The sequence below is a fragment of the Tenrec ecaudatus genome, chromosome 4, assembly GCF_050624435.1.
Source record: "Tenrec ecaudatus isolate mTenEca1 chromosome 4, mTenEca1.hap1, whole genome shotgun sequence".
NCBI classification, from domain to species: Eukaryota; Metazoa; Chordata; class Mammalia; order Afrosoricida; family Tenrecidae; genus Tenrec; species Tenrec ecaudatus.
This window is the reverse complement of record NC_134533.1, coordinates 148,712,885-148,738,827: the sequence shown is the minus strand read 5'-3', so window position 1 is coordinate 148,738,827 and position 25,943 is coordinate 148,712,885. Positions and strand designations below refer to the sequence as shown.

General features: G+C 41.0%; 2 protein-coding genes and 1 pseudogene across 3 annotated transcripts in view; 1 reads left to right on the top strand and 2 right to left on the bottom strand.

Annotated features, from left to right (window-relative positions):
* ACAD11 (acyl-CoA dehydrogenase family member 11) overlaps positions 1-25,943 on the bottom strand; it is a 110,812-nt gene that overhangs the window by 36,276 nt on the left and 48,593 nt on the right. The window contains exons 9-13 of the mRNA XM_075546924.1: positions 25,733-25,859; positions 18,484-18,561; positions 17,214-17,352; positions 7,669-7,776; positions 5,860-5,958 (exon numbers count right to left, since the gene is read on the bottom strand). Of these exons, the coding sequence (XP_075403039.1) occupies positions 5,860-5,958; positions 7,669-7,776; positions 17,214-17,352; positions 18,484-18,561; positions 25,733-25,859 (551 nt within the window). The remainder of the gene's footprint in view (positions 1-5,859; positions 5,959-7,668; positions 7,777-17,213; positions 17,353-18,483; positions 18,562-25,732; positions 25,860-25,943) is intronic.
* On the top strand, positions 961-5,442 carry ACKR4 (atypical chemokine receptor 4). Of its 2 annotated transcripts, none has more exons than XM_075546925.1 (2): positions 961-1,249; positions 3,349-5,442. In XM_075546925.1, exons 1-2 carry the CDS (start codon positions 1,067-1,069, stop codon positions 4,408-4,410), a joined length of 1,245 nt encoding a protein of 414 aa, XP_075403040.1. In that variant the 5' UTR covers positions 961-1,066; the 3' UTR covers positions 4,411-5,442. The 2 variants fall into 2 exon arrangements, with proteins under 2 accessions (XP_075403040.1, XP_075403041.1); XM_075546926.1 differs by having other exon boundaries at positions 1,110-1,249; positions 3,345-5,442.
* On the bottom strand, positions 20,352-22,905 carry LOC142444525 (EEF1A lysine methyltransferase 3-like; annotated as a pseudogene).

The window sequence follows — 25,943 nt, the reverse complement described above, 5'->3', positions numbered from 1 at the left end:
GTTTACAAATACCTCTTCCTTAAGGAATAAAGGATAGCAAGAGAAGGAAGCTGGATGTACCGTTGGACGCTTATTAAGGGGAAGATGAAGGCTCTGGTGATGTCTTTTCCTTTGAGTCAAAAAGGTTAGGCTAACTGCAGGTGTCTGAAATCACTTCTGCAGGTAGAGACTGAGCTTGGTTGGCATTGCGTGAGAAAATAAACAGGGGAACAGATATACAAATGAGGAGAGGGTCAAGTTCAAATATACCACTGAGGCTCAGACGTGTGCACATTTCTATAGCGCTCATTAGTTGGAATACCAAAGTGGGAAATTCAAACAACCTTTCCAGACAGAAGAGCGCTGTGTTGGACGTTGGAGAAGGTTCAGAGACAACAAGAGTTTAGAATCCCACGGAAAAGCATAGAGAAAGGATTGGGGGCTAAGGAGGAAGATACTGAAGCCATCAGGGGTCTGAAACGTGAAGTAAAATACCAAATGAAGTTTCACAAAATCATTATGCCCCTCTAATGATGGTTCAGAGTGTCCAAAAAGAAAAGTTCCTGCATTAAAATCACTTTAAAATATTACATGCAGTATCATACAAAATATTATAATAAAATATTACCAAAACATCATATAATTATTAAAATTAAACATCAAATATTAAAATGAACATTATTAAATGTGAATATCCTGTTATATATTAAATATCATATTATGGATTAAAATGTACAAACTATAAGCTATTAAAAGTAAAACATTAAAGGAAGTATCATACAAAATTATCATGCTCCTCTAGTGATGGTTCTGAGAGTTCAAAAAGAAAGCTCCTGGGTTGAAACCACTGCTATCTTTTCACCTAGACAGAAACCCTAGGGAGTGTTTCTCTACTTGTGGCCCAGAATTGCTTATTAGCTGCCTCCTGGTCTGGGGCCAATTTTCCTTCTGGTTTGGCAGTTACTGCCTCAGCTGCAGGCACTCTCTTGTTCCTGTTGGCTACAGTGGAAACGTTGAAAGGCTTGTGGTTGTTGGAACAAGGCAGAATTCTTTTAAATTAGTCTCCTTGCACACTTAGGAATTTGGAATGGACTCAGTGGGATGGCTACAAAGAAAAAATCAAGTGCTCACAAGGTTAAGTTTCAGGAAAGCCCTGTTGGATGCAAGACAAAGGCGTGGTGCAAAGCGAAAACAAAAGCAGCCTCTGACTGAGACAGAGGGCATTGCATCTAGCCGCACTCCTTCCAGGACCCTTCTGGCCACGAAGCAGGTTGGTTCTTTCTTCCTTTTTCCCCTCTGACTTGGATGTGATTTTTTTTAGGTCCCTAAGACTTCACTTACGGATTTCCATAGAAGTCTTGAAGCATGGAAGGCTATACGTTTACATGTGCAAAAAAGGTATTTTGAAATCAGTTGTGCACTTTAACCCTAAGATGCAAACCTGGACATGGCAAGAATGAAGTATTTTTAATATGAATACTTGCCTGTAAAACATTGTTAAGGAGAAAATCTGTTTTGCTATGTTTTTTTTGCTTTATTTTACAAACACTATTTTTTGTTCTTGTAATAATTATAATTTCATGTGTGTCTCTGTAGCAAAGGATAATTTCTGAGATTTCTATGCTCACTCTTATAAGTCACATTTTTAGTAAGATTAGTTCTTACTTAAAAATACACTTCATTAACAGTCTATAGTATTAGGCCATATTATTCCTGATTATCCCATGCAAGTTTCTGATAAGAGAGAAGAAAAGAACAAAGTTGTATTGTGTTAATGATTAAGGGATAAGACGGTAAAGACCAGGACAGTCTTACCCGATTGAAACGTCTCAAATAATATTGTGGGTAAAAACAGTCACTTAAAATGATCCGCACCTGGTTCTTGCGTACAGCAAGCAGCTCTCCTGTGTAGGGTATGTCCTCAGGACCTTCTCTGCTTTTCTCATCCAGAAAGGTTTAGCAAGTATAAGATTACACTTTGAAAATGCATACAAATCGGATAAACTGTTAAAAATATTTTCCACTAGTGATATTATAGGCTCACTTGAGATTCTTGGCAGTACAAAAATAGTTAAAGGAGGATAAGAGAGGCTAAAGAAAAAGTTAAAAGTCAGCACTCCAATAAAAACAGGGAAAGTCATTACTATACATGCTCTATCCCGTGGGAATCCTGTGCAAGCTTATGTTAATAGTACGATGAGCGCCGATATCGTTTTTTACCAACTTGACGTTGAGACAGGAAATTCCTGACATAGCAACGATACATTCTAGATGATCAACTTCATGCCCGCTGGCAAAACCTTCCGTTTGGCAAATAATTACTGAGGATCTAGCATGTGCCCAGCACTCTCTATGTATATAGGTTACAAAGAGAAACCAGATGATTCAAACTTTAGGGGAACTTAAGAGTGTAGAAAGGAAGTAGTCAGGGAAACATCGTTTTCCCTGTCATCTGTTCAGGGCGCTGAGCATAGCTTGGGCTGTGTCTTTTAGGTGAAGAGGGGCCATGGCGGACCTAAGCAGGGCACTGACTGACTGACAGACGGCTCAGAGAGAGGCATCTGAGGGCGATAAGAAGAGCCATGTGAGGTGGGGGAGGGGCGAGGAAGAAAAGCAGTGTGATACCGGTTAGGGAGCAGTAGTTGTCAGGGGAATGGCAGTTGGCAGTATGACGGCAAGAGTGCGGGTTAGAAGGGGGCAGTCAAGACGGATGTAGAGGCAAAACCAGAGAATTTAAGAACTGATTTGAAACCAGGGATGAAGAGAGAAGTCAAGGCTATGGCTTAGGTGACTTTGGGATTAATGGCACTATCCAGTGAGTAGAGTTTTGTGGGAAGCAGACTGAAGACCTGTTCTATAAATGTCAACTTGTGAAATTCAGCAGAAATGCTGAGATAGTTTATTTAACTGATTGAAAACAAATGTACACATAATTTATAAAGAGAAGCTAACTTGGTGTCGAGTAATTTATTTTATTTTCATTTATTAATTTTAAGCAGAGGCAATCCATAAGAATCACGTGTGCCAAAAATATTTTTTCAGTGCAAATTTGACCATAATGTCATCTGTTAGGAACTTTTAAATATTAGGGTGCTTGTCATTTTACTGAGGGTTCACTGATTACGGACCTTCGCTCCCTCTTCCCCGCGTGTGTTCAACAAAGCTCCCGCACACAGGCTTGTGGCAGCGAGCGCGCAGAGGCGGCACACTGCAATGGGGCCATTAAAAAGCTTCAGAGAGGGCCAGCTGGAGGCTCACATCAGGTCCGGCAGCATCTCTTTTCTTGAGAAAGAACAAAATGTGCTGTATAAAATACATGTCCCTTCACGTCCTATTGAAACATGTTTCTTTACGGTCTTTGCCAGCTAGATTGAGGCCATGGCGTTGGAACACAACCAGTCGACAGACTACTACTATGAGGAACCCGAAATCAACGGTACCCATGACTACAGCCAGTACGAGGTGATCTGTGTGAAAGAAGAGGTCAGAAAATTTGCCAAAGTCTTCCTGCCTGCCTTCTTCACAATCGCTTTCGTCATTGGTCTTGCCGGCAACTCCATAGTGGTGGCAATTTATGCCTATTACAAGAAGCAGAGAACCAAAACAGATGTGTACATCCTGAATCTGGCGGTGGCCGATTTATTGCTCCTCTTCACGCTGCCTTTTTGGGCGGTTAATGCCGTTCACGGGTGGGTCTTAGGGAAAATGATGTGCAAAGTTACTTCAGCCTTGTACACAGTCAACTTTGTGTCTGGAATGCAGTTTCTGGCTTGCATCAGTGTAGACAGATATTTAGCGGTAACTAGAATCCCAAGACAGTCAGGAGTGAGGCGATCATGCTGGATCATCTGTTCCTGTGTCTGGATGGCTGCCGTTCTGCTGAGCATCCCCCAGCTGGTTTTTAATACCGTCAATGTCAGGGCTAGGTGCCTGCCCATCTTTCCACACCGCCTGGGGACATCAATGAAAGCAGCAATTCAAATGCTGGAGATCTTCATCGGGTTTGTCGTGCCCTTTCTTATTATGGGTGTGTGCTACTTTATCACGGCAAGGACTCTCATCAAGACACCAAACATTAAAAAATCTAGGCCCCTCAAAGTCCTGCTCACGGTGGTTGTAGTGTTCATTGTCACTCAGCTGCCTTATAATATTGTCAAGTTCTGGCAAGCTATAGACACCATCTACTCCCTGATCACCGACTGCGACATGAGCAAACGAATGGATGTTGCCATCCAAGTCACGGAGAGCATCGCACTCTTCCACAGCTGCCTCAACCCACTCCTCTATGTTTTCATGGGAGCCTCTTTTAAAAACTACATCACAAAAGTGGCCAAGACGTATGGCTACTGGAGAAGACAGAGGCAAAATGTGGAGGAGATCCCTTTCGATTCTGAAGGTCCTACAGAGCCAACCAGTACTTTAAGCATTTAAATGAGAAACTGCTCTGTGTCCTGCTTGGCTACCCATGAGTGATGCGACTCCCTCAGCAGGCACACCTGCACTGCTCTGAACTCAAATCTCAACCACTGTGGATACAGCTGATAGCAGAGAATGTGGAGAGCTGGGAGAGTGGGGAGAGCAGATGCGAAGTAGTGGAAACAAGAGTAAATATAGAAACATGACAATGAAACACTACAGGAAAATTGGAGTACCAGGCAGGCATAAACACAAACACTATATTATAGGTTAAGCCATATAACACAGACTGTAGAGACTTACGTTCAGAAGAATTTATAACTTTAATTATCTAAATGTTAAATAAGAACTGCTTCCATATATTATTTTAGTAAACAACTATGTAGCAAAAATGGCCTTTTTTCAGTTTAATTTTTTTTATTTCACAAAACCCCAGAAAGGATAATAAATAATAAAATTATATACAATATGCTTTTTCTAGACTTTTGATGAATATTGGAAAATTTCTAAAGATACAATCTGTTTCCATATTAACTTTCTTTAAAAATAATTGGTTATCGGATCTCGGAGATCTATGTGTAGCCTCCTCTCTGGGGCATGGGCAATGGGAAGGTGGGTGAGGAGAGACGCCGGGCAGTGTAAGATAAGATAAAATAATAATTTATACACTATTAAGGGTTCATGGGGGAGTGGGGAAGAAGGGGGAGGGAAAAAAAGGAAAATGAGCTGATTCCAGGAACCCAAGTGGAAGGCAAATTTTGAGAATGACGAGGGCAACGAATGTATAAGGGTGCTTTACTCAACTGATGTATGTATGGATTGTGATAAGAGCTGTATGAGCCCCAATAAAATGATTTATTAAATTAAAAAAATAATAATTGGTTACCTTAGTATGTATTATATTAATCATTTATATGATAGAATTAATCCTAGACTATATTTATCTAGGTTCTAACCTTTATTAAAAGCTTATGCACTTATATGAATCTATTATGGAGTACTGTCTGAACAATATAGTGACCTATGTGTAGTTTCTTTTCATTTAAAGACATATTTTTAAGCAATAAAAATTCTACCACAATAAACTGTTTTCAATAATGTGTACAACTAAAATTTTTCAAAACAAACAAATATTACAGTCCATGAGCTATGTTCCTATTAAAATGAAATTTTTATAGAAAAAATTGCTCTGATTAAAAATAACACTCACGTAAATTGGTCTCTTAAAAACTCAAGAGAAAACACACGCACACACTCACACCAAAAGATGTATTTTCAGCTCTGAAAATAAAGCTCACCAATCAAGGTGGCATTTGAAAATGACTTTTCAAAATTTTTAAATGCTTTCGAATGAACATTTAAAGTATTTGATCATAAAACTCCTAACATTGTATTATTCCAGCACAGTGTTTGGCACAAGGAATAATCTGTTGAATGAAAAAGAAAATTGTTCCTAACACTTACCACTGCTCCACCATTTCTTGCCATTGATGACATAGCTGTCCCCATCTCGTTGGATACTACATTCAATGTTGGTGGCATCGCTTGAAGCAACATCAGGCTCTATAAGTAAAAAATGCTGAACATAGCAGCAGGTAGAAGAGACTTGGAAAGGGGCAGGTGAACACTTTAAAGGGAGAGGTATGCATGGCTTTCTCGTTCCTGTCTCCCATCTATTCTGGTCCTCCATGAGCTACACATAGCAAATGTGCATTGAAAATGAACGGCGAATTTTACGACAGTGGGTGTCAGCATTCAGCTGAATTGTGTTTTTGGTAGACAGATGACTTAGGAATCACTCACTCAATACTTCCTCACTCTGACTATCAAAAATAGGGGGGAAATCATTCTCTACTTTCCACGATGGAAGCTTGTAGAAAATATTGACAACCCAGAGTTCCTCATAGTTTACAGTCTTAAACAAGTTCTAACAATGCCTTGCAAATATTGAAATGGATTTCTCTCATCAATCTGTATAGATGGCATTCTTTAAGCTTGCTCGGTGCTCACCAACTTCAGAGAGTTTGTCCTGGGGCACCACCATGACAGGCATTTCAGCACTTCTAAGCTACCCCGGGATCATAGAAATCTGCACTTGTTAATAGGTTGTTCTTTTAATCTTCCTGTCAGATATTTGATGTGTTTTATCTCCACTTGGAAAACTAGAGATCCAGTTTCCTGAGAAATGGATGCATATTTATTTTAATCATCCTGCAGGTGTTCAATAAATGCCTCTTAATGACTTAAAAGACCAGCTTGCTATTCACAAAATCAATGCAGCAACATCTCCAAATCAAATCCATGTGTCGAGTCAACTCTGACTCAAAGCAACCTTCTGGACAGGGCAGCGGTGACTTACAGTGTTGGAAGGCTGTAAATCGACAGAAAGAGACCACCGCATCTTTCTGCCATGGATCAGCAGGTGGGTTCAAACTGTGGGTCTGTAAGTTAGCAGCCGGGCACTCGACAATGGTGCCGCAACGCTCCTCTATGTAACATCACACCGAGCAGTAACCTCGGCTAGTATTGAAGACACTTGAAAATCATGACCGGGCTGTTCGATAGCTTGACAGTAGTAGTGGTTATATAGTGTAAACATTTATGATATTTGTCTGCACAGTCAGTATGGGTCTATTTTGCTGTATAAATGATAAATTATACTTTGATAAAACTGAATTTTAAAAGAAAAAACCCCCACAGAATTCAGTGTCATTCTAGACTCAATTATGAATCAACAGAGTCCATTGAATTATCTAAGTGTTCTCATACCCAGTTTTATTATTATATTCCTAGTTTTATTTTTTCACATTATTATATTTGAGCCATGTGTCCAACACTGCTTACATTTCTACTTGTACAGGTCTACAGAATAGGTGATTATTTTGTAAATTTAAAATAGTTATAAAAATGAATATACAATAGGTTAAAAACAAGAACACCTATCTGTGTTCATAGGTGGTAATTTTAGAATTGTCAGTCAAGCAAATTATGAAATGGTTTTTACCTGGCTGTTAATCCCTAAAACAGACTACTAGAAAATATCTAGTTGGTTTTTTTTTTTTTCGGTCCCCTGCTCCGAAGTGAACAACTGTATTCTGCACATTAAAAAATGTCAGAATTTAAAAACTGGGCTCACGACTAACATATTCACATATCTGGACACAGGCAAATTTTCTGAAAACACAGAACTGCATGCTGCCTCTCCTGGGCTCATCGATACTGACTTCGGAGCTGACCCCCCGGGGGCGGAGAGAGCATACGCTCTCCACTTACCTGTCATACAGAAGCAGGAGGCCATGCTGCCTTGAAGAAGAGGCTCAAGCCACTGCTGCTTCTGTTCCTTACTCCCATACAGGTGAAGTACTTCCATGTTTCCTGTGTCTAATAAGAAGACGCATTCATTTTTCACTTGAAAATTCACCAAATACAAAATTCACAACTTTATGTAGCTATTACAGATGTGGGTCTTTTGCTGATGGTACAAATGCACATAGCAAAGCGCATCCCCATTTTACAGTTTCTACCTGCCCAATAGCGACACCGATGACATGCTTCATCTGGCGCAGGCCTTCTGACCCTCCTATGCAGATGTGTTCCTCCTTGTTCCTAGCTAAGCTTTTGAGTTGCTGTTAATATTTTGATCCCATTTAGCAAGTACAGGCATGCATCAACTTCAAGCAAATGCTTGCTCACAAAACCATTTTGAAACAGAGTAAAAACTAAGACTGATGGAGTGCTATGAATATTTACAAGTTTATGGCATTCAGTGAATGAATATTACCCAATTTATTCAGAATCATTGACTCTTGCCCAGTTCATCCCCATGCAGCATGGCTCTCATGGGCTACTGCACAGTTAGGAGTGAGGAAAACCGCTAACTGGCCAGAACCTTGCTAGGAATGATGGCAATCCTCCTGGAAAATGATGCACGCTGACTCGCCGTATGTGCTCAGACTCCAGCCTTAAATGGGCTTGGTTCTCGAATACACCCTGCGCTTTCTAGCTTCCACGTGGCTTGCTTGGTTCAGGCATTTTCTGAAGTGAAATTCGACTTCACATTTAGACGTAAATTCCTGCTTTGGAGCCACTTCTTCTGAGGAAAATTCTCCAGTTCTCTGACCAGAAACATCTCCTTACCCTGAACTCAACTATTCACTGCTTTCTACCTCTAACATGGCTCTTAACGATTTGTCCCCGAGAGCACTAAGGAAAGAGCCTGGCTGTCTCTCTGGGAGGCTAGAAGGAGTCTTTGCCCTGGATGAAACAGGGCACTGCTCACTGGAAAGACCCTCTGGGACCCTCAGAGGGTGTGGTTCAGAACATGAAACACTATCTTAGCACCCAAGTATGAAAAATGTTTCCTCTCTGCCACTGCTCTGGATGACTTCCTCTAATTTTCATTCCAATAAAATTTCCAAAAAAATATGGTCTAAAACCTTTCCCGTTAGTACCAACCACTTATAAGGATAAGTTAAAAATTTATTTCTCTCATTGCTTTATATTTTTGTTAACTTTAATCTGACATTTTTATTAATTAATCTTCATCACAATGAGGTGAAATACTATGTGAACCTCTTTTTTAGAGATATGCTAGTTACACGCAATTAAATATTTCTATACAATATTTTAAATTCATTTGAACTTGCAAAGTGGTAATTCAGTTTTTAAAAAGACTCTTCTTGTTTCCTACTATTTACGGTACTTTGGACTCATAGTGAGCCTACACAAGAGAACAGAAATGCCCCTGTGGGCTGCTGAGGCTGTGGGTTTCCATGCAGGAGCAGAAAGCCACATGCTTCTCCTGAGGTACCCATAAAACTTTGCAGAAGAATTTTTCACTATCACCTCTTACAACAGATTGAGGGCCTGCTATAGAAAAAGCTAGGAAGACTGAGCTAAGCCCAAGCTAAATCTCTCAAGATATGCTTGTTCGCTGTCCAGCCAACATTGTAATTAAAATTGGCAAGCTTCTTATTAGATTAATATAAGCTTAAAATTGTTGTTGAAAGAGGAAAAAGAAGTATTGAATTATAATTAATGCATAATTAATGTCATTATGTTCATATAATGACATTTCTTCTTATAGTTCAAATGAGGTAGGTGAGCACTGAATACATTTTTTCCCCAGAAATTACCAGTTTATTATGAGAAGCTGGCAAACTAAAGGTAGCACTTATGGGTTGGGATAAAGTCCTAGATAAATTACTTCTACAAAAAAAAAAAAACCCAAAAACTTTTATGTTTAAAAAAAAAAGTCAGTTCAGAGACCCAGAGAATTTTCCAGTAAAAGATTTAGGACTGAACTAGCTGTTTTTAACCATTCCAATATATTCAGATAACACTGCATGATTTACTGAATGGCAAACAACAATACAAAACAAAAGCCAAGTTGAAGACGTGTATGTCATCAAGAGCTGTTATAACAGAAATATCATGAGTGGATGGCTTCAACAAACACAAATTTATTCTCTCTCAATTTATGAGACCAGAAGGGAAAACTCATGGTGCTAGCTCAGGGAGAAGGCTTTCTCTGTTAGCAATTTGGGGAGTCTTTGTCTCCTTCAAACTTGTGTGAGCCCAGTGTCCCTGGGAGATCTCCACGGATCTTCCTCTGAGCCCAGGAGGTTCTCAGTGTAGGGATCTCAGGTCCCCAGGATGGGCTCTGCTCCTGCCTCTTCTTTCATGGTAGTAGCCATGCCTGTCTTCCTCTATTGTATTCTTTATCCTTTTATGTCTGGTAAGATAATATAGGATTCATGTCATTCCCTAGGGAAACTCTCCAGGACTTGAAGCAGGCACACCCTTTTTTCCCCTTCTTTTAAAAAAATCATTTGATTGGGAGTTCGTACAACTCTTATCATAATCCATCCATCCACTGAGTCAAGCAGATTTGTACATTTGTTGCCATCATCATTTTCCAAAACATTTTCTTTCTACTTGAGCCCTTGGTATCAGCTTCTCATTTTTACCCCCTCCCAACCCCACCCTCCCTCCCTCATGAACCCTTGATAATTTATAAATTATTTTTTTTCATGTCTTACACCGATTACTGTCTCCCTTCACCTACTTTTCTGTTGTCCATCCCCCTGGGAGGGGGTTATAGATTATTGTGATCCATGCCCCTTCTCTCCCCCCACCTTTCCCTTACCCTCCTATTATTGCTACTCTCAATATTGGTCCTGAGGGGTTCATCTGTCCTGGATTCCCTGTGTTTCCAGCTCTTATCTGTACCCGTGTACATGCTCTGGTCTAGCCAGATATGTAAGGTAGAATTGGGATCATGATAGTGAGGAGGAAGGATTAAAGAACTAAAGGAAAGTTGTATGTCTCATCGGTGCTACACTGCACCCTGACTGGCCCATCTCCTCCCCGCGACCCTTCTGTAAGGAGATGTCCAGTTGCTTGCAGATGGGCTTTGGGTCTCCACTCCGCACAACCTCTCATTCACAATGATATAATTTTTTTGTTCTTTGATGCCTGCTAACTGATCCCATCGACACCTTGAGATCAAACAGGCTGGTGTGCTTCTTCCATGTGGGTTTTGTTGCTTCTGAGCTAGATGGCCGCTTATCTTCAAGCCTTTAAGAACCCAGATGCTATTATCTTTTGATAGCTGGACACCTTCAGCTTTCTTCACCCCATTTGCTTATGCACCCCCTTTGTCTTTAGTGATCATGTCAGGAAGGTGGGCCTCATGGAATGTCAGGTTATTAGAACAAAGTGTTTTTGTGTTGAGGGAGTACTGGAGTAGAGGCCCAATGTCCATCTGCTACTTTAGTACTAAACTTATAAATATATGCACATAGATTTATTTCCTCATCATCAAATATTAATATATTTACATATGTACATGCCTGCATTTAGATATTTATAAGTGAAGCATGCATACCTTAACCCTCAAAGAAACAGCCTTGCTTTTCAGTACTCTGAAAAGGTCATATGCAGCAGATTTGCCCAATGCAATGACTGCACTGTTTGCTTTCTTGACCACTGCTTCCATGAGCATTGATTGTAGACCCAAGCGAGATAAAATTCTTGATAACTTCAACCTTTTCTCCATTTAGCATGTTGTTACCTATCAGTCCATGTGAGGATTGGGTCTTTTTCACAGTGAGCTGTAATCCACATTAAAGGCAGAAATCCTGGATTATCATCTGCAAGGGCTTCAAGTCCTCCTTACTTTCAGTGAGCAAAATTGTGTAATCTGCTTATCGCATCCTATTAAAAAGTTTTCTTCCAATCCTGATGCTGAATTCTTCATCATAGAATCCAGCTACTCTAACTAATGATTTTCTTAGCATACAGATTGAAAAAGTATGGTGAGAGGATACAACCTTCACTCATCCCTTTTGTGATTTGAAACCATGAAGTATTCCCTTGTTCTGTTTGCACAGCTGCCTCTTGATCCACGTACAAGTTCTCCAGGAGCATAACGAAGTGTTCTGGAATTCCCATTCTTCTCACGGTTTTATACACACACACACACACACACACACACACACACACACATTGTTATGACCCACCCAGTTGAATGCTTTGGCTTCCTCAATAAAACACAAATAAAGCTCTTTCTAGTATTCTCTCCTTTCAGCCACGACCCATCTGACTGGTCCTCTTCTTAATCTGGTCCGAACTGCTAAGTGGGGACAAATGCACTCCATGACAAAAATGGGAAACAAAAAACAGCATACGTTTCTTATAAGCATTTACATGTATTTGGGAAATTATTTGGGTTGCAAAGGTAAAAATTCTTCTTTGATATGTACTCAACCTCCCAGAGCATTTTGTAGGCATTAGTCACGTTCTTTTTTTTAAAAATCCATCTAGGAGTTCTCTCAAAATACAGTGTCAAAAAGTGTTCATGAAGCTATCCACACTACAAAGAGAAACTACTTATTAGCTTTTATGGTTTGTTTTTTGTTTCTTTTACAGAATTGGTGATCATAATTTGGTTAAAGAAAGAGTATTTATCAGCTAAATGTTAAATTCCTGTACTCTATGATATCATTAAAACTGACAGTCTCATGTTACCAGGAAGGACCAGCCTCTGCAGGTGGTAGACTAATTACAAGTGATAGACTCATAAAATTTTAGTACTAGAAACAGTGCCTACCCTGTCAGCTCACAGGTCAAATGGAAAAAGGATGTATTGTAATATTACTTTTCATGTTATGATAAATTAATGGGTAATAAAATCAACCCCATGAAGTATAGCTAGTACTTTAATACAATATAGAACAAAAGAGAATCATTACATTAAATGTAGTAGAAAGTATTGGAGTGCACTGCAAATAGTAAGGGGAAGTATTGGTTCATAAACTCTTTGTTTCAGTAATTACAATGCAGTGGATTATTTACTATGGCTTTTCTAGCTATAGTCTTTGTTATGCCCACCATGGATCTGAGAAGAAGGTGGTAGATAATACTGATTGGATTATATGACTCAGCCTGAACAGGTTGGTTGTGATCACCATCAGGCGAGGTATAAAAGCAGCCACCTTGGAAGCAGGAGGGGTGGATTTCATTACCACCAAGAGAGAAACGCCAGGAGTAGAATGCGTTCTTTGGACCCTGCGTTACCTATGGGGTGAAACTCCTGATTCAGTAGGCAGCTTTGATACCAGAAGAGCAGCAACAGCAGAACCAGGAGTCAGAGCACGAGACAGAACAGCGGACTTCTCAGCCACAGAGCAAGTACAGCTGAGTGCTTTGTAAAGCAAGGAGCCTCTGGGCACTCACGTAGGGGAGAGCCTTCAAACTGAGTCTGGACTGCAGAGTGGCATACTTTGGGCATTGGGGCAGCCCTAAAAGAGCTTTGGAACATTACCTGAGCAGGGCAGCGGCTAGGCTAAGTGGCTGAGGGTCAGAGAGGCCTACCTATAGGCACAGCAGAGAAGAAACTGTCTTAACAACAGTATCATGAGCATTTCTCACCTGAATTGTAACCTGTTAACTATTCTAATAAGCCCCATAATAATGAACATCATCTGTGAGCTCCCTGTGGCCACTGCAATGGATAATTTAAAGCAACCCTACAAGTAGAATGTTCTGGAAAGGACAGTTGGTGTCAGAATAGGGTAAAAAGGGATGGAGTATGGAAGTATGTCTGACCTCCGCCTTGTGGCAACCAGCCTTGAGAGCCCGGGAAGGTCAGATGGGGCTCCCACACCATTTTGTCAGTAATGTACAAATGTATACATGTCTATGCACATACATATGTCTGCACACTCATATAGATGTGTGGGAGCCCTGGTGGTGGAGTGGATAAGTACTTGGCTGTCAACCCACAGAATGGCCTTTTGGAGCCATCAACTTTTCTGTGGTGGAAAGATAGGGCAGTCTACTCATAAAGATATCAGCCTTAAAATCCTATGGGGCAGTTCTCCTCTAGCTTATAAAGCGACTACGAGTTAGAATCAACGTGACAGATACAACTACATATACTATATTCACGGTCACAATATGGAATATATCTATTTTTTATTCTGTTGTACTTGCTAGGTGCCATTTCAACTCAAGGCAACCCTGTGTACAATAGAACAAAACACTGCCTAGACCTGTGCCAGCCTCAGCACGGTTTCTGCGTTCAAGCCCATTGTTCAATCACTATGTCAAGCCATCTCATCGAAGGTCTTTCTCTTGTTTGCTGACCCTCTACTTTACTGACCACGATGAGGTCTCTCCAGGGATCGTTCCCTCTTGCTAACATGTCCCCAAAACATGAGATATGGCAATATTCTTTATTGATACCACGATTCAAAGGCATCAATTTTGCCTCCCCCGTGTCCTTATTCATTATCCAGCTTTCACATATATGAGGGCATTGAAAATACTTTGGCATAGGTCAGGTTCACCTGAGTTCTCATGGTAACATCTTTGCTTTTTAACACGTTAAAAAGGTCTTCACAACACATTTTCCCAATGCAATATATCATTTGATTCCTTGATTGCTACTTCCATGAGCATTGATTGTGGGTCCAAATAAAATGAAATCCTTGACAAATTCAGTCTTTTCACTCTATATCATGATATTGTGAGGATTTTATGTGGAGATGTATAAAGTCTTTTATCTTAATCAGTAAATGGTTCAAGTGCTCTTTGTTTTCAGCAAGCAAGGTTCATCATCCAAATATTGCAAGTTATTACTGAGACTTCTCAAATGCTGTTGCTGAATTCTTCTTAATATAGTCCAGATTCTCATAATTTGCTCAGCATGAAGATAATTACTTAACAAGCATTCTTACTATGAGTAGCAATTTTTAAAAGCTTTACACTGAAAGACTACCAGTTCTCTTTCTTCAATATCATGCTATCTTTGTAGCAATGGTTTATAATCTCACCAATAAAATTGAATCTTAAAAAACTGTAGATAAATTAATTTTATAATAGTCTTATTTGATGACAGTGTATCACAGCAGTAATTTGACAAGTATTAGAAAAAAGATAAAAAACACATCATGGTACAGTTCAACTAAAATCAGAAGTCTACTATGAAGGAAAGTAAATATATATATATATATATATATATATATATATATATATATATATATATATACACACACACACACACTACTGCGACTAGAGCTCCAGTTAATACATGCATAAGTTAATTCCAAACAAAACATGTTTGCACATGTCTCTTTGATCAAAGGATGACAGCAGAAAAGAACTCTCAGCAATTCCACCAGGTCTTCTTAATTTTGTTAGTGCGCTTAAAAAAAATACAGTCACAACAATGGTTCCAGAAGGGACCTGTTGGGCCAATAAACTCAAGGTAGAGGTTATGTTGACTATTTGGAGGGATCCCCAAGGGGTAAGCTTAATAGATTTTCCCAAATTACGCAGGTGATCACATAAGCATATTGTGAAGACATTTTAAGAAAAGGGAAACTGCACTGGTAAGAAAAGGGCGGCAATGGTGCACCAGGGAGCATTTGTTCCTTCTCCCATGAGGACAATGCACCTGCTTTCTTTATTTTAGGGTCGCAAGGGCTGCCTGTGAGGAATTTTTTTAGGAAATGTTACCCCATTCACCCTTTAGCCCTGATCTTAGCCTATTCAGATATCTTTTTGTTCCCCAAACTCAATATGTCAAAGGAACATAATTTCAGTGCCTCAAGAACACCCAAACTGCCATTTCGATGTGGTGTAAATCAGAGTGTACGATTCTTTCTGGAAGGGTTCGGGAGTATTTAAACCCAAAGGAAAGACATGTTGAGACACAATAGGGTTACACTTTGGCAGTTTTCTTTAATATTAGCTTCTGTGATTTTGTAGCAGTATTTTTGCTTCATCTTTGTAGCTGTCAAACCAACTCCAGAAAGCTATCATACCAGAGTCATACAATAGAAGGCGACACTGAGCTCTGAGTTGTTCAGGGACACCGAGGACATAGTACCACCATCCCCCTGCTACACATCAAAGGCTAGTCCTGACTGACAAAATCAGAGTCACCAGGGTATCTTGAAGAAGAGTTCCCAGAGTCTGCCCCAGACTAGCTGAATCAGTATCTCCTTGGATAGGTTCAGGGGATCTGGAACTTAAGAAAGGTCCTTACGAGGTGGATCTGCAAATCTAGACTGGAGGACTGCCTATGAACAACATCCCAGGCTTACTGCTTTCCTTTCAACATTCTCAAGAACCACTGACCTCTTTCCTCCACCATTCCAATTGTTTACATGAAAGTCCTTGGAGTTATCCTTGAATCCTCTGTGAATATCCCACATCCAATCAGGGATTCCTCTTGGCTCTCCCTTACAAATTTGTTTATAATTTTTACACTTCTCACTCTCCCTATGACACATCTGCAGTTCAGAACCAGCACCATCTTTCACCAGGATTATTACAATAGACTCACTGCTTTCTTCCTTGCCTCTCAGTCAAATCCCAACATAGTAACCACAGAGACTCTTCCAAAGCTGAGTTACGTCTTGTCCAAAGCTGAGTTACGTCTTGTCACGCATCCACCCAAGACTGTCCAGTGGCTCATTTCCCTATCCCTGGAGGCCCTAAGTAATCCAGTGCCCTTCACATCCCTGATCTCTTCGCCTCTTCTCCCCCAGACACTTTAGCCACATTGGCCTTTCTTGGAATACAACAACCACACTCTTGCTTTGGGAGTCTTGACATTTCCTCTGATATGAACAAGCTTCTCTCAGACATCGTATGGCTAATTCTCTCACCTTTTCAAGCCATTAACCAATGTCACCTTGAAAAACATACACAAATGATTCGATTTAAAATCACAATCCCTGCTCAGAAGCACTCCGTTTCCCCTACCCTGCTCTCATTTTTCCCTCAGTGCAATTTTCACCTTTCAACTTACTATTTAATTATTTATTATGTTTATTGTTAATTTTTCTCATTAATAAAATTTCAGCTTCATGAAGTCAGAGATCTTTGTGGATTTAATTTACCATTCCATCCCAGGGATCCAGAACACTATTTGACATAGTGTAAATGATATAAAAATACTTGGTGAGAATGGCAAGGTAGTAAGGCTAGTCAAAAGATTTAGAACTCTCTACCCATTTCATCTAGCCATAGAAATGTCCAAGCCCCACCAAGATCCTTATGTTGCCAATCTACTCTCCAGCACTTTTAATATAACGATAATTAACAAAATAATAACTTACTGCGAACAACTGTAGATCCATTTTTATATTTAAATTACACTCAGCAAAAATAGCTGTATAGACAAATTTATAAATTAATGGCTTTTAATAGAAAAATGGCCCATGTTGTCATAAAACGAGAAATTTTAAACACTGTTGAAAATATTAGCAAAATCACTGTTATTTTTTAAATAATGTAGTAACCTGGTGCTTGGCAATTAAAGACATCTGGAGCAAAAGAGCATTTTCCTGTTTCTTCAGCAATCAAGGCATAGTCCACCTGGCTGAGACCGCTCACAGCTGGCAAAAACAGGTTCCAGAGGCCCTCTGCTTTGGCCATCTCCTGTCAAGGCAATGAACATGTCAGAGTGATCATAATTTAGCATGACCCAAAGTAGTTTATATTCAAAAGATACTTGATGTTTACAATTTATTTATTTATTTACTTTGGAATTTAAAACATCCAATTACTTGAGCATTTAAACCAACTGATAATTCATTATAGATCAGTGGTTTAGCTGTAAAAGAAATGTCTTATCCTCCAAGCTTCTTTAGATTTAACTGAAAAACTAAATTACTTATGTGAGTGAGTATGTCCTATTTAATCATAGTCTTTACAAAATCCTCCACATTTCAGTATAATCATGCCAAATGTACTATTTTCTACCATTAAATCCCTCACATTTGTTACTGTTAAGATTTGAAAACATTAACCTTAGATTACGACCATCTGGGACAACTGTCCTATAGTGACTTGCGCCTCCTTCAGTAACAGCTGGCAGTAAGTAGTGTTGAGTAAATACATATTTTCTTTGAACAATTGTAAGAGGCTGTCTTCAGCATTTACCGTATTAAGAAAATGAGGCTAATTTTTATATTACATTTCTATTTTACAACTTACTATTTTAAAATGTTATTACTGACATAATTCTGCTGTTGTGTGACATCGAGTTATGTGATGGTTCAAAGACACACTTGTATATACATTTTCTTTTTTTTTCTTTACATTTTATTAGGGGCTCATACAACTCTTATCACAATCCACACATATACATACATCAATTGTATAAAGCACATCTGCACATTCCCTGCCCCAATCATTCTCAAAGTATTTGCTCTCCACTTAAGCCCTCTGCACCAGGTCCTCTTTTTTTCTCCCCTCCGTCCCCACTCACCCCTCCCTCATGAGTCCTTGATAATCCACAGATTGTTATTTTGTCATATCTTGCCCTATCCGGAGTCTCCTTTCCCCCCCTTCTCTGCCGTCCATCTCCCAGGGAGGAGGTCACATGTGGATCCTTTTAATCAGTTCCCCCTTTCCAACCCACTCACCCTCTACTCTCCCAGCCTCGCCCCTCACACCCCTGGTCCTGAAGGTATCGTCCACCCTGGATTCCCTGTGCCTCCAGCTCCCATATGCACCAGTGTACAAAGTATATACATTTTCTAATGGTAAAAGGTTTCTTCTTTTTACCTTGAGTTTCTCAATCACTAAAGGTTTCTTCCACTTATCCATAGAATCTCCATTTTGAGCATAAAACTCAATTACTTCCTTAAAGTAATGAAAGGAAAATAGGTTATCTTGATAACCTTAATGTAAACAATGACAAAGAAGATTATAAAATTAACATAATTTAAAATGAAAACATAAAGGCTTACATAAAATATGAAAGCTGGATGCTCACAAAACTTTCTGCCTATGTGTTAGACAATAGACTTCTAGGAACTTTTTAAAAAACCTTATATTTCTTTATTTACATTGTGATTCACCATTCTTATTATTAATTTCATCATCATTATTAATTACTATCCATTTATGATCTATGGCAAACCTGTGAGGCAGGCAGAAATTTGTCCAAGGTCCGTGAGGGAGAATGGAGTGGAGACTCTTTAACAAGCAGAGAGTTAATCTTTGTTGAATAAGCAAAAGATTTGTTGGGCACCTACTGCGTGCCGGGAACTATGTTCAGCTTTAGGAGGCTGCTGTCACGTCGGTTACGTCAGTTCCCATTCACAGCAACCCCGGGTGTCACAGGGTTTTCAAGGCTATGAATCGCCAGGCCTGTCCTCCTAGGTGCTGCTGACGGGTTCTTCCTGCCCACCAGAGTTAGAGAGGGGTCCAGAACAGGCCTAGCCACAGAGGTAAGCTCATCATTCAAAGCAGACAAGGCAGGCTGAACAAAGGCAAGGGTTCCCAGGGAGAAAGAACTCACATCCTATGAGAGGAGTAGGAAAGACCGTTGTCAGGAAAGAAGGGACATGTAAGAAGACCTATGGAGACTTTGACAGAGAGATAAAGGGCTTCCAGGCATGAGGTCACCAGGAAGAACAAAGTTTGAACATCTTGTGTAGACCAGCCAGAAGTTCCAATGCATATAGCTGAGGAGTAGGGCATGAAGTAGAAGGGTATTTGGAATCACATGGAGGTAGACTGAGACCCAAGCAGAGGAATCTGTTCTTGCTGCTAGATGCAGGAAGAGCTGGTTTTAGGAAGCTCACCAACAGCTTAGCTTGCGGAATGGTTTGAAGAGAGTGGAGGATGGCAGTCTAGAGATGGCTCTATGGCCCTGTCGGAAGGGACAACGTGCGAACAGAAAAGAGGTGAAAGTGAAGGCAGAACGCACTGGGAAGGAAGAAATGAAGGGGTCTAGAAGCCTAAAGACAGGCAGTTCAAGGAGGAGAGGAATCTACAACTCAGTCCAGAGTTCTTCTGCAGGGCATGGCGATGGTCTGTGATCAGGGTGCCAAATCCACAAAGGGTCGAAGGAGCTACCGGCCAGAGGAGGGCTTGGTGTGGTGGCTATGGCTCCTGTCGGGACAGGGAGGACTTGATCCAATTAGAGCCCTGGTGCCTTCTGCCCTGCTCCAGGAGATTTAAAAAAACAAAACATCACAAATGTTCTCTCTTCTCAGGCCCCAAGGCAAAAAGCCTGAGTTCTTTGGAGGCAGAAGAGATCTTAAATGCTCTTCCTTCTCAGCCTTTGAAAAGAGTCCAAAGAACCTGGGGGGCGGGGGGTGTAATCCATGGAGCATAAAGAGACAAGAGCAGGACTGGAAGTGGGCAGTGAGCGTCTTGTCTATTAGCATTCACTGATCTCCTACCCCACGGACACTATGGACACCCCTCAAACACGCCTCGAGAACGGGAACTGAGAACATCCTTTGGGTCCGAAGATGAGCACTGCTAGGGTCTTAGACTCTTAGCAAGCAGGCATCTGCCCAAGAAAATCTAGGGGAACAAAGAGAAAAGGAGGAGTGGGGGAAGGGAAACCCATCTTTTTTGGGGGTCCTTCTATTTATGGCTTTTGAAATATGGCCGTTCCTTCGTTAGGACAAGGGGTACCCAGGAGCAGAGTGGGTAACATCAAGCAGGTCTTGGCCCTCTGTGGCTGGCCCTATAGATGTTGATATTCACGTCCTCGTCCTGCTCGGCCAGCTCCAGTTAGAAGTGCTGAGGAAGGAGGTGCTGAAAAATGTTCTCTGTCCCATGCTCTTCTCTCATCTTGGAAGCCAGATGGATGGTGCTGTGGGGCCCGCACAGGTGTCAGAGGGCCCCCAGCAGCAGTGGGAAGGTGGGCTCCAGGTACACAATATCAGCCCCAATCTGGTACCAGGTCATAGTCACCAGGGAAGACATGCTGATCAATCCCCCAGGATAAGGCACGGACCTGGGCCTGGCCTCCACTTGGCACGTTGGCCTGAACATTGCCTTGGATCTGCTCCAGAGCCAGAGGCAGATCAGTGCTGGTAACACCCCCTCCCTGCAGCACAGCCAGGATCCCCACGATGCTGGTCCCTGCACCCAGTCTGATCACCTGCTTCCCTCGGAAATCCACATTTTGCCTCTTGAAGTAGTTGCACAGGCTCAAAGCCTATGGGACGCGCAAGAGCTTGGAATAACAGAGTGACAACCAGACTCAGGAGAAGCAGGCAAAGGGGAAATGGTTGGGACTCTGGCGCTGGCCTCGCCAGCTCAGCTAGAAGAGAACGAGAGAAGGAACCTTTCGGCCTCTCCTCTTCTGACCCTGCTCGCCGAGCGGAGCCGACTTCGAGGATCTTGCAGTAAGATTTGATCCTTCCACTTTAGCAATATGGCACACTAGATACTGATAGAGCCCATCCTAAGGCAGTCCAATGAAAAAATACTAGGTCAAAAATGAAAGTAGTCTTATAAAATATTAAAATGTCTATTTTTTTAAAAAGAAGACTGGTAGCAAGAAAGGAGCCTGTTCAGGTACCCTACACAAACCCACTACAAGAAAGGAACAAGAGACCCAGTTAAACAGATACAGATGTTAATCCCCAAACCCTCAGCCTCAGAGGAAAGGGCAGAGCAGGACTGAATACAGATTAGGAGAAAAAGCTGAATATAAATGGCCAGACAAGAGACAGATGGGGTGAATGGCAGGCTTACCTACAGCAACACCTTTTTGATTTTTTGCATCCTGACTTTATTTCAATCAAAAAAGCATCCTTAGAACCAATACAAGGGCTCACACTGGTGGATGACAATGAGAAAGTAACCTTGTCCCCATGGTTCCGTCACCTTGTACTACCTACAGACAGCCACACCTACTGGGCAAGGACCATACTGTGCCACCTGGTCATCAGATACTAGCCAACACCAGCCAGACCCACCTTCAACTGTGCTACAAAACAGCCCACAAAGAACTGCGTACACACTCCCATTCCATTTGACACCAACCAGGAGGCAAATGCTGAAGGCCTAAGGTGCCACCCAAATGCAGTCATCAATTAAGTACAAACAGCACCACACCACCACGGGTCAAGGACAACAGACCATTCATTTAACATGAAGAAACAAGGCAGTCAAACAAGTGACCAAAACGCATAGCCAGAAGACCTGGCTCAGGAAGAAACAGCATAGGAACTACCTGATTAGGAATTCAAAAGAGTGGTATTTAGATTCTTTCAGTGGATTGAGATAAAGTCTGAGAAAGTTGAATATGAAAGGAAGGACAGAAAATTTTTTAGAAGAACTCAGAAAAACACAAGGGAAAATTGACAAAATTAATGAAAAAGCCAGAAACTATTTTTTAAACACACCAAATAGAAATCCAGAAGATTGGTACTAACTAAGAATTCAGAACTATATAGTGTATTGAAAGTGCAAAGGTGTATAATTATATCAATGAAAGACTGGATTATTGTGCTTGAAGATAAATCTCTCAAAACTAATCTGATAAAAGAACAAACAGGAAAAAAATGACAGAGAAATTATATTAAGCTAATGGCAATTGAAAAACAAGAATAGCAATACTAATGTCTAATAAAAAAGACTTTAAGGCAAAAATCAGCATAAGAGACAATGAAGGACCTCAAATAATGGTTAGAGAGTCAATTGAACAAGAGACTAAAACCAGAATATTCATACACCCAGTGAGACGGCCTCAAAATATATTACTCAAACGCTTAGAGAGTTGAAGAGAGAAACGGACAATTCATATTAATACTAGATTTTAATACATCCTCCAGTGACAAAAAGAACCATTTGAATGGTGTAGTAAAACTGGATATTCATATTCAGAAAAATGAAATGGCTCATATCTCATACCAAATACAAAGCAAACCTCAAGATGGATCAAAGTTTGTCTTGGGGAGTACAGACTGATGCATGCTAGCCTAGGTCCTGCGCTTTAAGGAACCATATGTACAAGGGAGTAGGGATGGGGTGACTTCATCTCTAGTGTTTTGGTCATCAGGAGAGACCAGTCCCTGAAAAAAAGGCGTCATTCTTGATCAGTAGAAGGACAGTGGGAAAGAGGAAGGTCCTTGCCGAGCTGCACTGGCACTTGGCCGCAACAGTGGGCTCAGCACGCTGTGAGAACGGCGCAGGGCCAGGGCGTGCTGCACTCTGCTGTATCGGGGTCGCCATGAGGTGGAACGGACAGCACTTCACAGCACTGTGCACGAGACACTGGGGGTGAGCATTGGGCTGCTAATCTCAAGGCAGGTGGCTCACACTTACCAGTTGTTCTAAGGGAGAAAGTCAAGGGTGTGTGCAAGCTGTGTGCTTCTGTAACAATCGACAGTCTTAGAAGGCGAAGGCACAGTTCTGCTCCGTCCTGCAGACCTGTCCCGCAGGGTGGCTGTGAGCTGGAACTAACTCAGTGGCAGTGGGTTTACAGGCAGGGACAGAAGGCAAAAGCGAATGTCCTTATCAAGACTTGAAGGTGGTTCAGACCACCACCTTTACTAACACCATCAGCACCACGACCAGTAACCTGTCATAAATCTAAGGCATCTCGCCAGTGAAATCTGAGAAAAAATATTAAAAGATCCCTGTCCATCAGAAGCAGACTGGGCTCATACAGAGTTCTTAGTTCTGAGTGGAAAAGGTAAAAAATTGCTAAAGTCAAGTCAGCCAAGTTTGTTTCCTAAAGTCACACACCTCCACTAAAAAGTAAGTTTACAGTGTTCCTGGGTGAAAGTGGCTGCAGGCAGCTGGCAGAAACAAAAGCAAACCCTCTCGGAAAAGGTGCTTTAAACAAAGGCCGTAGTTAATTCCTAAAGATAAAGCCGCACTCCAAAGAGCATGGGCTCAGGATGAAGATTTACTAGCCACTCAAGGGAACAAGGCAGCCAAGAAAAAATTAGCATGAGCTCTACCTGCTGTATGTAGTCAGCTTTTCAAGGAGGGAAAGGCCTGCTCTTGGACAGGCACCAGGAAGAGCAGCAGTCACCACTTCTGCCAGGAAGCTCCTTTACAGCAGATTTCCTATTTAGGGTTGTTTGTCATTTCCATTTCTTAAGTTGCCATGCAAACAGCCAATGCTATTGTGTTCAACAAGAAATGCACTGTGTATTACACTTACACCGTCCTAATCTCTGAGTGCATTTTGATGATACTACAGCTTTGAGAAATTAAATTATGCCAGTGTTTATATATTTATTCCTAAACATACATAATGTAATACTCCCTGTTCTAAAGTCCACCTGTTTAGATGTTGGAAACCTTTATTTGTGGTGTGTGAATGGGCTCAGGGTTAACCTAAAATTTCTCATTACAGACAAGTTTTCTTTAATTTTGAAAACATAACAAAGAATTTGTTGACGGAAAAAAAGAAAGCAGAAAATATGCTTAGTGCCTCGTCTGTCTTTCCAAAATGCCAACTTTCACGTGCGAGTTCTTTAGTCACTTACTGGGAGTCTCCCCTGGAGCATATAGGTTCAAGATCACAACTCTCATAAGTTTACAGGTAATTTCTAGTATAATGCGCTTTTCACATTAAAGTTACGGCTGCTGGAATGGAAGAAGCTAACAATGCTAACTCCCTAGAGCACTGTTAGACTCAGCAGGAAAATATGATCAGTGCTGTCATTTTGTTAAGTGGTTTCCCCATAACACAATATTCCTAGTCCCGTTCAGAGCTAGTTTTAGGGTTCCTTACCCATGTTGAACTGGAAGAATAGGCTATTAGTGTTTTCATTTTAAACAGATTTCTATGTTCTCAGCTTCCACCTCACTTTTAGATCCCCAAGGGCTTTAAGAAGGCCATTAGGATCGTCACGCTGATTTTTCCACTATAGAACATTTGAAATATACATGCAAGTATGAAGAAGAAGTACTCAAGAGAGTTAAAAACAGACACTGGATGCACCAGGTGGGTTTATTAATCTCTAACCATCCGTGGTTTGATTTGAAGACCACTATAATAATCATGAATATAATTATAAAAACTTTCTCCTCACTTAGTTTGAAAAAGTTATTTACTTGGAATTATTATCCCAAATGTGTTTCACAGTTAGGACTGAGGACTGTTCAGGGTCCTTCTATGAGCAGAGAACAGTGTGTGTATGTGTGTGTGTGTGTGCACGTGTGCATGCACATGTGTGGTGACATGTAAACGATGTAACATTTTCAAGAGTGAGCCGTATGATAAACGTTGGTGCACGTTTCTGAATAACAAGGAAAGGCAGGCCGCACTGACCAGATGGGGCTATGTGGTAAAGACAAGATGGTGGTGGCTTCCCCAGTCACACCAAATAGTCACAACCTTCTCTTTAAAGGGGTAGGCTGCTTTTTCACTTAACATGTTTTTTCTTTTAGTGCAAACATTTTAATATGTTATGATATGGAACTCAGGAGATGTAACACAACTCGACCTGTGACACCTCTCTGTGTCCCCATTGATTGCCTGTGCATCTTTATGAATGAAGGAGTCAGCTATATAGCTCGCGTGCTGGGTCCCTCTGTCAATTCTAACTTCTCCTCTGAGAACCTGTAGCACCTTAATATGCAACTTCAGTCTAGGGTGACCAGGTGGGTGAGCATCAAGGGGCTCTAGTGGCACTGTGGTTGAGCGCTCAGCGGCTACTAGAAAGGTTAGCAGTTCCAACACCCCTGCTGATGTGTGGGTAGAAAGACTTGACTGACTGCTTCGGTAAGGCAACATTGGAAGACCTAGGCGACAGTTCTACTCTGTCCTATGGGATTCCTGAGTCAGAATCCACATAACAACGGGCTGATAGGCGGGAATCAGGCAGGTTGACTGGGAAAAGTCAAGGTCTCCGTTAAACTGCTCCCCACAAGGGGAAAAAGAAAGCCAAACATGGAGGACCATACTCTCAGCATCAAATCCCACCACAGAAGGCCTGACTTCACTGAAGCATCATCGACTAGAATCAGAAATTAAGGAAACAAGTCATCGGTAGGTAGTCCTCAAGCACACCTATGTTCTGTTTGTTTATACAGTACTTACCTTTTCAGCTGGAAAGATGTATTGTTTCATGAAATGCTTCACCCTACTAAGAACTTCCTGGCCTGTCCGAGTCTGTACAAATAAGTGTCCAGTAGTACCAATCTGTGGTAGTGTAGTACCAAAAGTTCTTTATAAAAAAAAGACAAAAAATTTCAAAATCATTATTGTATATTTGCGAATTTAATGAAAAGTCTCTTCCAAGACACACACT

What these genes read in the sequence shown, in the direction of transcription:
- ACKR4 (XM_075546925.1), top strand. Translation starts at nt 1,067, where the DNA reads ATGGACTCAGTGGGATGGCTACAAAGAAAAAATCAAGTGCTCACAAGG. An exon ending in CCCTTCTGGCCACGAAGCAG is followed by an intron (nt 1,250 to 3,348) that starts GTTGGTTCTTTC and finishes TTTGCCAGCTAG; the next exon opens with ATTGAGGCCATGGCGTTGGA.